At 38.9% G+C, this 16118-nt stretch overlaps 1 protein-coding gene across 2 annotated transcripts; it reads left to right on the top strand.

The window, feature by feature from the left end:
- Positions 1–3: 3 nt before the first annotated feature.
- On the top strand, positions 4–15782 carry QRFPR (pyroglutamylated RFamide peptide receptor). 2 transcript variants are annotated; one of them, XM_009887875.1, is made up of 6 exons: positions 4–378; positions 9814–9972; positions 10548–10609; positions 11420–11655; positions 13225–13322; positions 15195–15782. In XM_009887875.1, the coding sequence occupies exons 1-6, from the start codon at positions 39–41 to the stop codon at positions 15596–15598; spliced, it is 1299 nt and encodes a 432-aa protein (XP_009886177.1). In that variant the 5' UTR covers positions 4–38; the 3' UTR covers positions 15599–15782. The 2 variants fall into 2 exon arrangements, with proteins under 2 accessions (XP_009886177.1, XP_009886178.1); XM_009887876.1 differs by having other exon boundaries at positions 13278–13322; positions 15195–15781.
- The last annotated feature ends 336 nt before the right edge of the window (positions 15783–16118 follow it).

Here is a 16118-nt window from a genome sequence, read left to right on the forward strand (position 1 = left end):
AGAGGACGTGAGGGAGGGAGTAGGGAGAACGGGGCGCCATGCGGTCCCTCAACATCACCCCGGAGCAGTTTGCGCAGCTCCTGCGGGACAATAACGTGACGCGGGAGCAGTTCATCGCCCTCTACGGGCTGCAGCCGCTGGTGTACATCCCGGAGCTACCGGGGCGCACCAAGGTGGCCTTCGTCCTCATCTGTGTGCTCATCTTCGCCCTGGCGCTCTTCGGCAACTGCTTGGTGCTCTACGTGGTGACCCGCAGCAAAGCCATGAGGACCGTCACCAATATCTTCATCTGCTCCCTGGCGCTCAGCGACCTCCTCATCGCCTTCTTCTGCGTCCCCTTCACCATGCTGCAGAACATCTTCTCCAACTGGCTCGGCGGTGGGTGCCGGGGCTGGGGCGGGCGGTCTCGGGCTGTTACGGGCTCGGTGGCCGCTGGAGGGAGGCGGGGGGGAGACGGACGATGAGGCGCAGCGGTGGGGCAGTCGCAGCCTCAGCCATTGGCGCTGGTCCTCCTCTGAGGAGGAGGGGGCCGCGGCCCTCCCTGAGGGCTTCCTTGCGGAGGTCTTCGCGCTTAAACTTTTCGGTGAAAACTTGAAATCTCTGTTCTCACTGGTCGCGTTCAGGTGTTTGTAGGCCTTTGTGGCAGAACTGGGTCCTGTGTTCAGGTGTGTAGTTCAGTAACCTCAGCCTGCCCCCAGCTGCTTTTCCTCAGAGTTAAACGGTGGCTACACCACCCCCTCAGGTGATGCACTTTCGTTAAAAGTCGCAGTATGTGTGTGAGAAACTATATATCCTGTGGTGCTGATGAGGTAGTCTTGCGGTACTTTCTCTTTTTTTCTTTTTTTTTTTTTTCCCTCTCAGTAATGAAATCTGTCTGGCAAGTGAAATATCGCTCAATCTTTATTCAGCCTAAGTTCCTCTGACAGCAGGCGACTCCGAGTCAGACCTCCTTAACCTTTTGTGAGGAAAAAGGATGCATCCTTGGAGAAATAGGAGTGAGACAACATGCAGAATTTGTGTTGAAATGATGCATTATTTTCAAGATATGCTTATATCTTGGGAATTATGTTTTATTCCTGTTGATGTGAAGGACCTTTGGGCAAGGCACCCAGATACCTGGAAAGAATTATTTTTTTCTTTTTCATGTGTCCTTGTTCCAAAGTTGTAAAGTAACAAAAAACAAAGGTAAAGTGACACTGCAAATGGTATTTATCTTCCTTTTCTTGGTCTTAAAACAGTGTTTGACGATTATAAGTGGAAAAATAAGAGGGATGGTTTTGCAGCAAGTAGCAGACAGCATCTTGTACAACCACAAATTGAAATATTTTTCAGAATATGAACATCTTTTCTGTTCATACTGAAATAAAGTGACACAGTTATGTTTCAATTTCCAAGGCTTTCTGTGCTTTTAGTGTTGGGAGACAGTGAAAGTTACCTTCAGAACATGGATCTTTAATACTAGTACATCCCACGGAGTAAAATGCAGGATGAGAATTGACAGGTTGGAGGAGACTTGAAAAGCACACAGATACCTAACCCTGTGAAAAATGGGCTTTATTTTTGTCTGAAAAAGAGGAACTTTGTGGGAGTTGATGAATACAAAACTCCAGGGGCTCCTGATAGTAAGGACAGCCATTTTACTTTCTTACGAGCTATCTTTGGGGGAGGTAACCACTGCTTTAAGACACTACAGATGTTAAACCCCAAAACTAATAAGGATGTGTAAATAAAAATAATTAAATAAATGAATAGCCATACTGCTGTGCCTTCCTTTTGACTACTGTAGTTCCAGTTCTCCTTCCTCAAAGAAGAATACAGCAGAAAGTTACCAGTGGCATTGAGATCTCAAGTAAAGGCAAGAGGACTGAATTCTGAGTAGCTTTCCCTAAAGATAGGAGGTGAGATTCTTCTCACTCTTAAGGAAGACCTGGGTCTGTCAGCTTGACCACACATCTGACCAGAATCAACTAAAAGTTGGAGGGGATGGAGCCTCCACCTGAGGTGAATTCCAGCAGATACGGCACAAGCATGTGGAAAAGTATGGGGAAAGCATGTATTTTTCCATTTACCTTCAGTTACTGAGGATGCTTGACAAAAATCTAGAAGTAATGAGTGTAAAAGGTTGCAACAAATACCTTCAGATATTCAGTAGCCGGATACTTTAAAGTACACTGTTCTGTGGGTTTTACTGTACTTTTTGTCTGCTCTCTTCACTGTGCTAATGCATCTTCAGTGCAAGTGGATCCATAGATCTCATTGACTTTGATAGTAGCCTTTATGGTCCTGATAAGATAATTAGCTTTAACTAATACAGTATTGGCAGGACATAATAACCAACATGATTGATGAGTGTTACCCTTCGCTGCTGGGGGTGTGTGAAGTAAAATTCAGGAAAACAAATGAGATGTAAACTGATTGTATACCCAAGGGTATCTGATTCCCGAGGCTTACACTGTGAAGCATGACTGGTGATTACACTTACACTGCAAATCTGAGCCTGCCAGCCTGGGAGGAGTTTTTTCCTTGCTAGCTTTACTGGTTTAATTTTCCTTTTGCCTTTCATTGTGTAGTCTGAAAAAGCTTATTCTCATCCACCTTAATGCAACATCTCTGAGTAGTGCAAGCTCCAGTTCTGTTAAGAAAAAGGCGATTTGACTATGTAATATACCTTGGCTGGAAAAAGCGGTGCATCCTGAGACACTTGATGCTAGAAATACCTTTGAGTTTCTGAGCATTTAGTCACTTTATATCTTGATTTAGCTGCACTTGCATCATTAAAACAAGCATCTGTACTAGGTGAAGTGAACTGAGACGGGTATATTTTGTACTTATCTTTGATTTGGAACTGATTCTTTATATATATGCTTGTGTATGCGTGTGTGTTTTTTACTCTTCCCCTTCAGAAACCCACAGTAGAATGTGAGAGGTGAAGGGAAAACTGCAAACACTCTGGGTTGTAGAAGGAGAACATACAAACATAAGAAGAGCCACAGTTTCAGAGCAGCTGTTATCTTTTAAGATGTTACAGGATGCTGTCAGAAAGGACTGACTACCATTTTGGTCCTTCTGAAGTGAAGGGTGAGACAATTTCATCCCAAAGGGTTTCAGGTGTGCATAGTTTACAATAGGACTGGTGATGTAAAGTAATTTAAATTGTGAATAGTAAAGTGGCTCCTCTAATAGTGTTTGTCAGAATTCTTTAGAAACAGAAGACTTCTCATGTTCACTGCACTGTGCTTATCAGCACTTAATTCAGGACAGACACAGGAAAAACTGAAGCACTGGCGTCACGTTTTCCACAGTATATTCATTAATACATCTTAGCTTCACCTATGTTTTAGCAACCGCAGTTTGAAGAAACTGAATGTGTGCCTCACTTTGCCTGGTGATTGTGCAGCATTAATACAGATGTGCTAGCTCTGCATAGGCAGCAACTGGGAGCAGCGCCATACTGACCAAAAACGGGTGACTCGGTCTCCCTTTTGATTCTCTGATCTTTTAAGAATCTGCATAGCTGTGTGAGGCTGTAATAGTCACAGTATATGATGTGATTTCGGAATTCATACTTTGCAACTAAAATGGCTGTAATTTCGAAGGGAACTTTTAATAAAAATTCTGCAAGCTAATCTCCCTAATGTGGAAGGTACTGTGGAAGAAAAAGAAAATTGTGACTTTGGCATAAATGAACACTGGGATAATATTTATTGGTAAGAGGAGGATAAACCGGGAACTTGAGTAAGGGGTACATTGATGCATGCAGCAAAGGTAGTCTTGGGGCAAACTGAAGCAGCTGAGGATTTGTTCTTCTATGATGGTAGGTAGGAGGCAGCAGTAGTGGTCTCATTGTCATACTGATGGCAGCTCTGTTAAAAATAAATTCGGGCTTTTGTCTCTGGGCCAATATTTACAAGAGTCGCTTTATTTTCTGACACTGCTTAGTTAGCTGAGTAACAGCAATATCTTTACAGAACTGCCTGGAGCAACTGGAGAATTACTTTTAATGTTGTGTGATATAATAGCCCTGGCAAAAGACAAGGGCTAAACATCAGGTGATGGTAGATGTAGCGCTATGCTACATCTTTCTTGTGAATTTTGCTTCTTACCAGTTAGAATATGTATTCTCAAGACAGGTGTCAGAGGGTGGCTTTTCCTGTTATTTAGAGAGTAGTGAGTCATCTGAGGCACTACTTGAACACACAGCAGCATATGAGATGCCCTCGCATATCTTGTCTGGCCTCCAGCTGCCACTCAGGAGGGGGGTGAGTCTTCTGTACGTTGCTGTCATATCTGGTGCTCCTTGATGTGACAGTTTCCTCTTCTCTAAAGGCTTGGTTGAAAACCAAGTAGCATCTTGCACCCAGTTGAGTATTTAGGGTGCTTTCTGTTCTTTACCAAACATCTTGTATCAAGCGGTGTGTTACCTTACTTACAACTTCCCTGTGTGAGAGTGCATAAACATTCCTTACTGAGGGATTAAAATTAAGTCTTGGTGATGAAAATCACTGGATATTCCTGGATATTTCTGTAAAATCTAATTCTGTTCTTCAGTGAGACATTAGAAACTTCACTCTGACTTGCTTCTGGAATGTTCTTTGATACTGAAGAGTTTCCAAATACTCTCAAACTCTGCTGACATGCTGTTGGGGTTAATACTAGACAGTAAAGCTGGGCGAGAGAGATCCAGTTATTTGAATCTCCAGTTTTAAATTGGAAAGTTTAAAAAAAGCTAAGTTGTCTAGACTTGCTGTAAATCGGGTCAGGGACACAAGAGTACTCTTCATTTGCCTCCTGTGGTGTGAGAGGTTATGTCTCAGGATTGATCAAGCAGGATGATTTTCGTGGTTCTATCTGTAATGGTGAAATCTTGTCTTATCCTTCATTCTCTATGTCCTGCTATTGTGGATTTTGGAGTATTTGCTTATGAGTAGAGGCAAGAATGAAATTCTTTATAAAGATGGTTTGAGAACGGGTTAGACAGTGAATGTCTCAGTGAAGGAAATAACAGGCTTAGGGTTTTTCAGCAGGGTGTTTTGCTTAAAAGCAGCAAAACAATGCTGACAAAAGGAAACTTATTCTACGCACATGTTCAGTATAGGTAATTTCTTACTGCAGGTTGTGCGTGTCATTAATTAGTGTAAATATTAAACACAATGACTGATATGAAATATTTGCTCTTGCATTAATCGTGTGAAGAGATAAAGCAAGTTTTAGGATGCAGATAGATTGGTTAGTGTTTCATGTGAGGTTCTGGTGATGTCCTTTTCCTTGGTAAAAATACCTGGTAATCTCTGCCTTGCATTGAGTGAACAGGACTGTTTGCCACGTCCTGTTTTGTTCCCTGAATGTGTTATGTTATTATTGGGGAAAACTAATCATTGCTTCAATAATCTATGCAGTTGTCAACACTGCATAAGGAATACTTTTGGGAACCTCTTAGCTTCTTGAAAAAGAGAAGCAATTTATTATTTTAATGTTATTTTAATTCCCAGCATTCCTCTGCAAATGATTTTCTTTCCCAAATGGAAATGGTCAGCATTAAATGCTGCAGTGCTGTCTTCACTAACAATCTATTTGAAGTGTTTGCTGAAAGCCTTCCCTTGTAGAAAGTTAAACATTTTGATACATATTTAAGATACTAGGTTATTATTATTATTATTTAAAATATTGAAAAAATCACCCATTTCTGTACTGGGGGGATGTAAGTGTAAAATGAGCAGGCAAAAAAAGGAGATACGTTTTCAGCAAGCGTTTCAAAGAAAAAAAATATTTTTAAAAAGCCTTTAGAAAGTCTTTGAAAAACACTAATAAAATTCTTTCTGATTTAGGCATATTAGATGCCTAAAGCTACTTCATAGATTGCAAAAGAACTGAAGCAAAATCATGTTCTGAAAGATTTGGCATAGCCACAGCAAAACGAAAAACAAGCCCAAGTGAAATAGAATCTGAGAAATAGACTAAAGTTTTCTCAGTGCTTAGCACAGGAAGGCTTCAGTGCTGGGATCATATCAGAATGCTTAATGTACTGGAGCTGTGTTTATCTCTGCATTTGGAAGAATTACATAGGTGTTACCTATTTTGTGCAGGATAGTATAAAAATGTCCCAGGTGTCTCAGACCTGTAATAAGTCTAGCTGGGTGTTTTGCATTGGGAAGCAGAAAGTAGCGCTCTTTTTCCCCCTGCTCCAACTGTCTCGAGTTTGGCTCATTTAATGTTCGTTAATAACCTCATGTAGCTGGTGTCCACGTAGACTTTGGAGTCAGGCTCAAGCATTTAAAGCTCAGTTTAAGTGAGGATCCAGCCAGACTTTTCATATGAATCAAACTAAACATTGTTTTCGAGAGAAAGTCAGTGGTTGCATTAATCCTGGATTTTTATCATTATGTCCCGGTTCTAATTTAGGGACGGGGGAATTGCATTTTGTTCTGAAAGTGGCTTGTTAACTTAAGGATGGGATGCACATAAGCAGGCAATAGGAAAGGAATTTCTGTTTTGAAATCGCTCTCACTTTTTAATCCTGCATATTGTATTTACCAGGTGATCTATCATTGTGAAGCCTGAGAGGAAATCTAATTTGGGTCAATTAACAATAATACATAGGCAAACAGTCCATGTAGACTGCTTTATCTTCTGAGACTGGGTGATTAGAACCAGGAGCCTAAGGAGGTGAGGTTTCTGCATGTGGTGGGTTTTAGCTGCAAAATCCTGCTGGAACTGCATATTAGGTCTGCTTTTTTTGCCTGCCTTTTTTTTCCTGCTTTTATTGCACTTCTCTCTGTTGAAAGAAGAGATAAATAATGACTTTGGTTTGTTTTCAATGATTTAAGGGCCATAGGGGTTGAACATTAAGAATTAATAATAACAGAACAAGATGGTCTGCTTGGAAAAAAAGTGAATGATTGAGCTTCTCTTAAATTCTTTCACTTTACACTGAAGGTGGCTTTAGTAATTAATAATTTAAATCAGCAGATAAGAAACATTGGTTTATATAAATTTTAATGTTGTTTGGAATCTGCACTTTATAGCTATTTTTTTAGAAACAGGTTGCGTGTTCCAGTTAATCATGAAAATGTGAAATCTATGTAATTAGAGATAGTTCTTTAAGGTCGAAGACTACTTTTTGATAAGTAAGAGGATATTTTAAATGTATGCACGTATTAAATTTTTCCCTTAGGGGACTTAATCATTACTTTCTAATGTAATTTATTACATGGTTGTCATTTACTCACTATTGGATTTGTCTTCAAAGAGATGAAATAAGGAGTTTCTGCAGCCTGTTCTCCTGGGGGTTCAGCTAAAGACATAGCGGTAGTCTGTGCTCTTTGACAGTGTAGTTATTAGGAAGAAAATGAGAAGATACCAGTAAAAGGCAATGAAAATCTGTGAGTTTGGGAGTTACTATCTGATGAACTCAGGTATTCTGTTTGCTCTTTGAATAGTTGGGCACAAGCTCTAAGTTCCACCAGACTCATTAACTTCAGTGAAAAGTCACTGTCTCATTTTGTTACTGAAGTAGAGTAATAGAGTGATACTACTTTGCTTCCTAAGAATACCCTGGAATGCTGGGACTTCAGTGAAGGAATAGGGTATTACAGGAAGACCCCTATAATGGAGTATAGTTCAAGTGGACTTTATTTAAATCTGACTTTTTTCAAACTATAAGAAACAGAGTATGGTGAAAGTTTTGGGTTTTTTTTTTTGCCACAGCTCCAGCGCTCAAACTTAAGCTCGTTTCTTTAGTGAAACAGGAACTTAAACATTTCTTTAATGTTCAAATTTTGCTTTTCTGTTCAGGATATTTATATCAGGAGCGACTTCTACCTTACTCAGTGAAGAAAAAACTTGAAACCGATAGTGGAAACTTTCCTTTTGATTCAAAGGAGTAGGATTTAGCTGAAGATAATTTTCTATGCTTTACTCATGGCAGTAAGCCAAACATTATGTGACATAGTCTCTTCTTTGGTTGTGTTCAACATTTGCCCTGTGTGAAGAAGGTATGATTTGAGCTTGCTTTTTGTCATCTCACTACAGAAGTTTAAACACATTGGTTGAAGAACTATAAATTTGATTGAGTGGGCCTGGTGCTTATATGTGTAGCACATACTATACCGAGTGTAGTGAGAAACTGATGAGATACTGAGTTAATAAGATATTGGCCATGTTTTATGAGGGGTTTACTTTGTGTGTACTGAAGCCAAGGAAGAACCAGGGGGGAATTTTTTTGTATAAATTGTAGTTGATGCCAGATGTCAAGATGTCTTGGCTTGGTCTTTCTGACACCCTGGAAAATACATACTAGATGAGAAATAGACATGCAGCCCAGTGCATCCTCTTTCATACAGTTCCTACTGACCATGCTAAGATTTAATTTAAGTAGCTTGAAATTGGGCTCCGTGGTATATTTTTTGTCTGTTTTAAGCCAGATCTGTGTGCACGTTCATGTTGTTGCTGGTGTTGAATAGGTACTTGGAAGTTATTTGACTTCCATCCTTTGCGCCTTGTCTTCCCCTTCCCTTTTTAGAACAACAGAAAACGTGATTTTTGGGGTAGCTAGAATTGATAAGACCAGTAGTGAACCTGTTCCTTCTTGTAACCTACAGTGGCTTTTAGCCTGGCCTAGCAGACAGAACTTTCCCTGTTCCTTCTACTCGTCATGGAGGGCAGGATTAAGTTTTGATAGTTTCCTGTTTGTTTTCTTTCTGTTTTCTATGCTTTTATTCCTTAAGGTGTCTGTAGCATTTTAAAGCTTGACTTACAATTGGATCAGATATTCCTTTGGCTATTTTGAGTTTCTGGAATATATTTGGGTAAAGTACAATTAATGATCAAGTAAGGGAAATAACTCCATCTGTTGCTGAAATGAATAGCTGATAATGAACTGAAAGAATGTGAGGGAACTGAGAATGCAGGTATAAAAAATTACCTTGGGGTCAGAAATATGGTCAGAAAATGAGTAAATGAGAAGTAGGTTGGGAAAGGCATAAGATTTTTGAGAGAGTAATTTACAGCACAGTTTGTAAGATGGTTGGGACTTGAGGATGAATAATGGAGAATGACTAATACATTAAGAATTGAATATGTACTTTTGGGAAGCTATAGCAGCAATGAAATCTGAAGATCTGTGCTAGCTGTGCATAAATGCTCACAGTGGGAACCTATGCAACTGTGAGAATGCAGTCAGGAAATTGCATTTAATTTGGTCAGTGTCATTAACGTAATGTGTTAATCAGGTTAATCAGGAAAGAGGGAGACTTGGAGAATGGAAAGATGATGAAGGGGTTGAAGTTGTCCTCTTATGTTATGCCTCTTAGAGGACTCATCACTTGGCAGAATGATGCATTAAGTGCCAAAGTATACAAGTAGAGTGGTATTTAAATGAGCAAAAGGAATGTCTTTGCAACAGCAGAAAAGGTAAACTTTTAAACAGGTAACTCTAAGACCTTCATAAAACTGGAGAGTGATCTGCCAAGATAAAATGATAATAAATACCCGTGTGACTTGTCACATTTGAAAACAGATGATGGAAGACTTGGTCACAAGTGAAACAGGAATAAGTCTCAGATTGATACAGAGCAGGCAAATATGTCCTTAGAGGTCTTGGTTTTGCAGATGTAGTGTGTATGAAAGAAGAATGACTGTTGAAAGCTGCATTTGACGAAGAACTTAAATAGGTCACTTATTTTAACAGCTAAACTGATAAATCTAAGAATATTAGGCTGTTATTTTTGCACAATAGTATTTTAGTAATAAAGTCTACTATTAACAGCTTTTTCATGAACTGCAACAGTTGCATACCTTACTTTCTGACTATTGCAGGTGCCTTCGCTTGCAAGATGGTACCGTTTGTTCAATCCACTGCTATTGTAACTGAGATTCTTACAATGACCTGCATTGCTGTGGAAAGACACCAGGGAATTGTGCATCCACTAAAAATGAAATGGCAGTACACCAATAAAAGAGCTTTCACGATGCTCGGTAAGATTTTAGGCATCTCCCCTAATTGTGTGTATAGAGAAATAATCTTCAGTGTAGATGGCATGACAGAACAGGAGGTACTAGTGATTCAGAGGTAGCGTTAATGATAAGTCTGGTAATGTTTACAAAATAGTTCAAGGATAGTGCCTGGATGGATAGTAATTACTAGGCAAAACCCTGACAATAACCTTAGAATCTGAAGTCAAAGATTTACTTAACCAGTTACTTTGCCAGTCTTTTCTTTCTTTGCTTTAGCAGCTTAAAAAAAATGACACAGCTGTAAATGGTCCTTCCATTGTAACGCAAAGAGACATATGTAATTCTGTTCATGCAAATTAGTTGCCTTTACACTTTAATACCAACAAATTAAGGTAGTTTGAGAGAAAGAAAACTGGTAACAAAAGACCATGCTGTTATTGATGTAAATGTTGACTGATGTATGCCTCATAGAAAACTTTGTTCTTTATTTAAATTGTCTATTTTGCCTGACTTTTAAAGATGAAACTGTTAAACTGTTCATACCAAATCTTATGCTGCTTGTTGTGCAAAGTGTTAAAAAATGTATTTGTTTACAGGCATAGTCTGGTTGCTGGCAGTTATTGTTGGGTCACCTATGTGGCATGTGCAACGGCTTGAGGTATGTTAGGTGAAATGGGAATTTGCGTTTTAGTATTTATCTATTCAGTCCTTGCTGGATCTTTTTGTACTTTTAGCAATGAAAATGAATAAACTAAGAAATGAGAATGGGATAAAAGAAGTAGAGCTTTTGTTCTGTGTGCCAGCATGAGAAAGGCTAAGGATTAGGACTTGCATGCACTGGAAGAAGGACTACCAGCAGGGACTAGACATGTCTACCCTCCCCAGTTATGTCAAACAGCAGTAATTACGACTACCACTGTGGCTTCCTTTTGATTTATAGGTCACACAGCAGTGTAGGTCTTAGATTACTGTGGCAGGATGACATAGAATTCCCTGAGACTTGGAAGAACTGTGCCTAGTTTAAAATGTAATTAGCTGCCCATTATAGTTTAAGAAGCTACCATACACTTTTGGAGGAGGAAAAAAAAGGCTTATCAGAATCTGCTGTTTGTGAGTCACAATATTAACAAATCTTTTTCTTTTTTTTTTTTTTTTGTGACTAATATGTGAGTTTTCTATATACCTATCTTTACTTGCAAAATACATAGCCAAGGTCTCCTTTGAAAACCCTCGTTAAAAATAGAAAGTTTTGAGGAGTGCAAATCAGAGCATTTCCTGCCCTCTCTTTGTCAACTTGGATCAACCTAACACTTGATGGGGAAAAGTGCTTGGAAGAATTTTGTCACTTTGAAAAGCCTCTCTGTTGAATTTTGCTGGTTGTATTAAGCGCAAGGAATATTTGAATGTGCTTGATTTTTACACTTGGGGTAAACACTGTAGTGACTCATCTCCTTTACACTTGTTTCAGGTTAAATATGACTTTCTATATGAAAAAGTGTATGTTTGTTGCTTGGAAGAATGGGCCAGTCCGATTTATCAGAAGATATATACGACCTTTATTCTTGTTATACTCTTCCTTCTTCCACTGATGTTGATGCTTTTTTTGTACACTAAAATTGGCTATGAACTCTGGATTAAGAAACGAGTGGGAGATGCTTCAGTTCTTCAAACCATTCATGGGAGTGAAATGTCTAAAATATCAAGGTTTGTAAAGTAAAATACGGTTGGAACTTTGACTTCTGGAAAGCTCCCTGCTTCCCCCCCCCCAGCAGTTCTTGAAAACCTCTGCAAAAAAATAAATCTGTATTTCCTTATCTGTTGGAAGTTTACAAACATAGACCAGATTTTTAAAGCTAGCTAGTTATTTGACACTTAGATACCCAATTTAAGGCAACTTAAATTAGTCATTTTCTTCAAAGTATAGTGTAATGACACCTTGGAAATCAAGCTCTTTCAATAAATCTCATATTATACATTGTGAAATGCTTTTTAAAAAAATGTGTAGGCCATGAGTTAGATGAGTTGGGGAAAATGCTACTATGTTATTTCTGTCTGTTCTATGGAGAGTTCTTTATATAATTCTGAGACTGTGAACACTGCTTTATGATCCTATTATAAGTTAAATTGGCATATGGGAAAAAAAATCAGAATTCACTTTAAAACTACTTCGGTACAGTTTAACTTGATAGAGCTTCCAAAGAGTTTTGAGTGTTGTCGGATGTGTTTGTGTGAGACTATCCAGATGATAATGCTTTATCTGAATAGTTATGAAAATCAATAATCATCAACTTTGCTATTTAGCACTAAATATGGGCTGCCCTTAATATTGCCGTGTTTTGTCCTTTCATTTAGCACATTCATCTGTTGTCTGATGCACTAGAAACCTTAACAGTTCTGCTCATTGAGTAGAGTGTCACCTTAAGTATCGGCTGTAAGAAGAATACAGACAAGCAGCTTAAATATAAATGATTCCTTAGATATTTGTCTAACAAAGTGCCTAAGGCAGTAGACCCTTGTAAGTCAAAACTGAAAGAGGGTGAAATCTCACAGTAGTTAAGGTGACATGCAATCTTCAGGCCTACTCCTCAGTTTATTTTCACACAGTGGGGGAAAATGCTGTAACTGCTACCAGTGAAGAGCTACTTCTTTAGCTCAAGTGAGAGATCCATCTTGGGATCTATAAATGTAGTTATATGAATTATATATCAGTTTGGGAACGACAATAAATTCAATGTATACCTTGAGTTTGTGAGATATTACAGTGGAGGTAGGGAGTGTGTTTCTTAGTCTTATTCCAGCACTTCACCTACTAGCAAAGGTTGAGGTTGCAGGTGTAGTTTCAGTTACTGACAAATTCTGTGTAATCAGGTGCTGCAGGTGTGGTCTGTGCTCCTAGATTTAGGAAGGGACTCTTGTTTTTTGAGCTATTAATGGAATTTTATGTGTTTTTTTTCCCCTCACGTCTCTTACTATTGAAATTGCATCTGCTTGAATAGAGTGAAAATGCCTTTCAAGATATGCTAATGTCATTGCTAGCTGCAAAGTGCATTGCTTTCCTGAAAGAGAGAAATAAAAGGTGTTAATTGATGTACTACATTTATATGATGCTGCATTTTTTGTTTCAAAGGGAATTGCGTACTTCTGAGCATTCTCCCAGGCTTTATTTGCATCTGCAACCGTCAGAACACATTTACAGATCTAGCTTGAAGAGACACATCTAACTACTGGTCAATTCTTAGTGATTCAGTATGGAATGTCTTGATGCAATTTCAGGAAGAAGAAGCGAGCAATTGTTATGATGGTGACAGTGGTGTTTCTCTTTGCAGTCTGTTGGGCCCCTTTCCATGTGATTCACATGATGATAGAATACAGTGAGTATCTGCTATGTGGTATACAATAAAACATCTCTTAGGGTTTTTTTTTGATAATGGAACTACAGGTTGTGAAAAGGTAGCGCTGCTGCAGCATTCAGCTGTAGAAGACCTTCTGCTAGTGAAGGTTAATGTTGTGCTTATAAATCCTGAATCACTGTCTTGTAATAGAGATACTTAGCCACCAACAGATGAATTACTCTGAAGTCTACAAATGATAGATCTGCAGTGCTCGTGGAAAATGAGTACATTTCAAAAGCTTCTTATCAGATGTAGTGTTTGGGAGATACCTTATAGCTGTGATATACTTGTGTGGCAGCCAGATCTCTTCTTCACTGCTGTGTGAATAATAATAATAAGAAAAAATCATTGTGTTTTGCTGTAGACCCTACTGAACTTTGTTGCAGGGTGGGCTGGAGGGAACTCAAATTCTCTACCAGCTCTTTTAGAATGCAAGCTTTTCAGAAAGGAGATATCATTGCTTCTCAATTTGTACAGCACATAATCCAGTCCTGAAAAAGGGTTTTGCTAGGCCTTACAAGGCTCAAGAAAAATCAAGACTTTACCGTTAGGATGGTGAACATATATCTGTAATTTTTTTTTCTTTCTATGTTTGTTCTGCTACCCTCATTTGCTGAAAGGTCAAAAGTACCTGGCTGGAAGGTAAAAGTTATTTCCAAGTATAAAACCTCTTGAACAAGTAACTTTTGAATTAAAATTTAGTTCTAATTTAATGTGTAAAGACTTCTATTTGCATCCACTTAAGTTGACATACGACTCTGAGTTAAACTTCTATGAAATATTTATCCTTCCACTTGCCCTGGTTTTAACGAGGTAGACATATTGGAAATATAAATACTGGATATCATAGTGATAATACCCAATGAATCCAGTTGAACTTTTTCAGTTTTCTGGACTGGATACTAGTTTGGAAATGCACTCAGTGGTTGATATCTTTGCTTTTTGCTATTTGCCCTGTTCTCTGGGGTCTTGCACTGTTCATCTCCCATGTCTGGCATAGGTACTGGGATGGCACGTGGGACTATGCAGCAGGCTATGTGTAGAAACAAGAGGAAGTTTTCAGTAGTTGTTATACTCTACTTGCCAAAAGCAGCAGCTGTTTCTTTGTCTTGTATCACAAATAAGGTTGTAGCAGATAAATCAGTAGTCCTGCAGCCAGTAATCTGATTCTCCCCAGGCATAAACATCATTTCATTCAGAAGTGCAGAAGACGTAACTATTAAATTGTCTGGTTTGTCCTGTCCCATAACACTCCATGGGCTGTTTGCTCTCTTTTCATTGCTAATTTCAGGGATTATTTCAGGTGCTACAAGGCCTTTATTTTACTTGCCGTGTAAACCTTTGTAGTGCTTATCCAAAGTTAGGAATTCAAGGAGTTCAGTCCTCTGTGATCTCAATGATTAAAGAGTGTGAGAAGTGACAAAGAAGATGCATTTTTACTCCCATGAGCTAGCTGTCCTCTGTCAGAGGAAGAAGCCATGACAAGGCAGGGATTACACGTTTGATATGGACATGAAACTCAGAGCCAGAAGAACAACTTGAATAAACTAGGCCTATACTTTGCAGACTGGAAGCTTTCTGTCACTTGGCTGTTGGGGAAGTGTTTTGGCTCATAAATCGACTCTTTTGAATGACTCTGTCCTTACTTAGATATGCACAAAGCAGGGCTAGGTGGTAGATCTTGGTCTTTTCTTGCTGATGGAAACCTTGTTGCTAATATTAAGAACCTCGAGTGTGGTCTTTTGTTGATTTTAAACAAAAGCTTCTAATGCCAGACTGGGTATAAATAGGCTAAGTAGTAGGTGTTTATACCATTCTGTGCTTACAGCATATTTCTTTTTTCCTTTCCAGGTAATTTTGAAAAGGAGTATGATGATGTGACAGTCAAAATGACCTTTGCAATCGTCCAGATTATAGGATTCTTCAATTCTATTTGCAACCCTATTGTGTATGCTTTCATGAATGAAAACTTCAAGAAAAATTTTTTGTCTGCCATATGCTTCTGCATTGTCAAAGAAAATGCATCACCAACCAGGCAACTTGGGAACTTGGGGATTACTATGAGGCGGCAAAAGGCAAGTGTTTCTCTAAGAGATCCCATTGACTCAGACGAAGCCAGGAGGGAGGCATTCAGTGATGGCAACATTGAGGTCAAGTTCTGTGATCAGCCAGCTTCAAAAAGGAATTTGAAAAGGCACCTTGCCTTATTCAACTCTGAGCTTACCGTGCATTCTGCGTTAGGAAATGGACAGTAGCATCACAAATGTTTTGAGAATGGAAACAACATTGTCTTCATATAACTTTGAATAAGCCATTAAAATAGTTTTCTACTTTGCATGCTGAAATGAGGGGAAAAATATTTTGTGGATTATTATGTTGGGATAATGGTTGAGAAAATGTAATATATTTTATAAGGATGAGGAGTAAAACTTTAGAAAACAATATTACTGTATGATTTCCAGGAAAAAAAAAACCCCACCTTTTTTTCTTCCTAAGCTAATTTAGGGCTTGTTTGCCCTCTGCCTTAGGTAAACCAAACTACTAGCCCTTGCTCTGTTTATTCTGTGTCTGGATGCTGGCACACTGCTGGACCATACACAGCTGAATGCCAGAAGACTGGAACTATGGAGATAGTGCACACTTTTTGAACAACTTGGAAATCTGACATGGGACTAACATTATAAGATCTGCTCTCTGCAGCTCTGAGGACAGAGGAACTTCAGATCTGTGTTCAGGAAAAATGCAGACTGAGATGCAATTCTGTTTTGGAGAAAA

Source organism: Charadrius vociferus, unplaced genomic scaffold, assembly GCF_000708025.1.
Source record: "Charadrius vociferus isolate BGI_N301 unplaced genomic scaffold, ASM70802v2 scaffold806, whole genome shotgun sequence".
In the NCBI taxonomy this organism is placed as follows: Eukaryota; Metazoa; Chordata; class Aves; order Charadriiformes; family Charadriidae; genus Charadrius; species Charadrius vociferus.

Excerpts from the sequence above, each read along its gene's own strand:
- QRFPR (XM_009887875.1), top strand. The coding sequence starts at position 39 with ATGCGGTCCCTCAACATCACCCCGGAGCAGTTTGCGCAGCTCCTGCGG. Across the intron at positions 9,973-10,547 it reads AAGAGCTTTCACGATGCTCG|GCATAGTCTGGTTGCTGGCA; the intron begins GTAAGATTTTAG and ends ATTTGTTTACAG. Across the intron at positions 11,656-13,224 it reads GAAATGTCTAAAATATCAAG|GAAGAAGAAGCGAGCAATTG; the intron begins GTTTGTAAAGTA and ends ATGCAATTTCAG.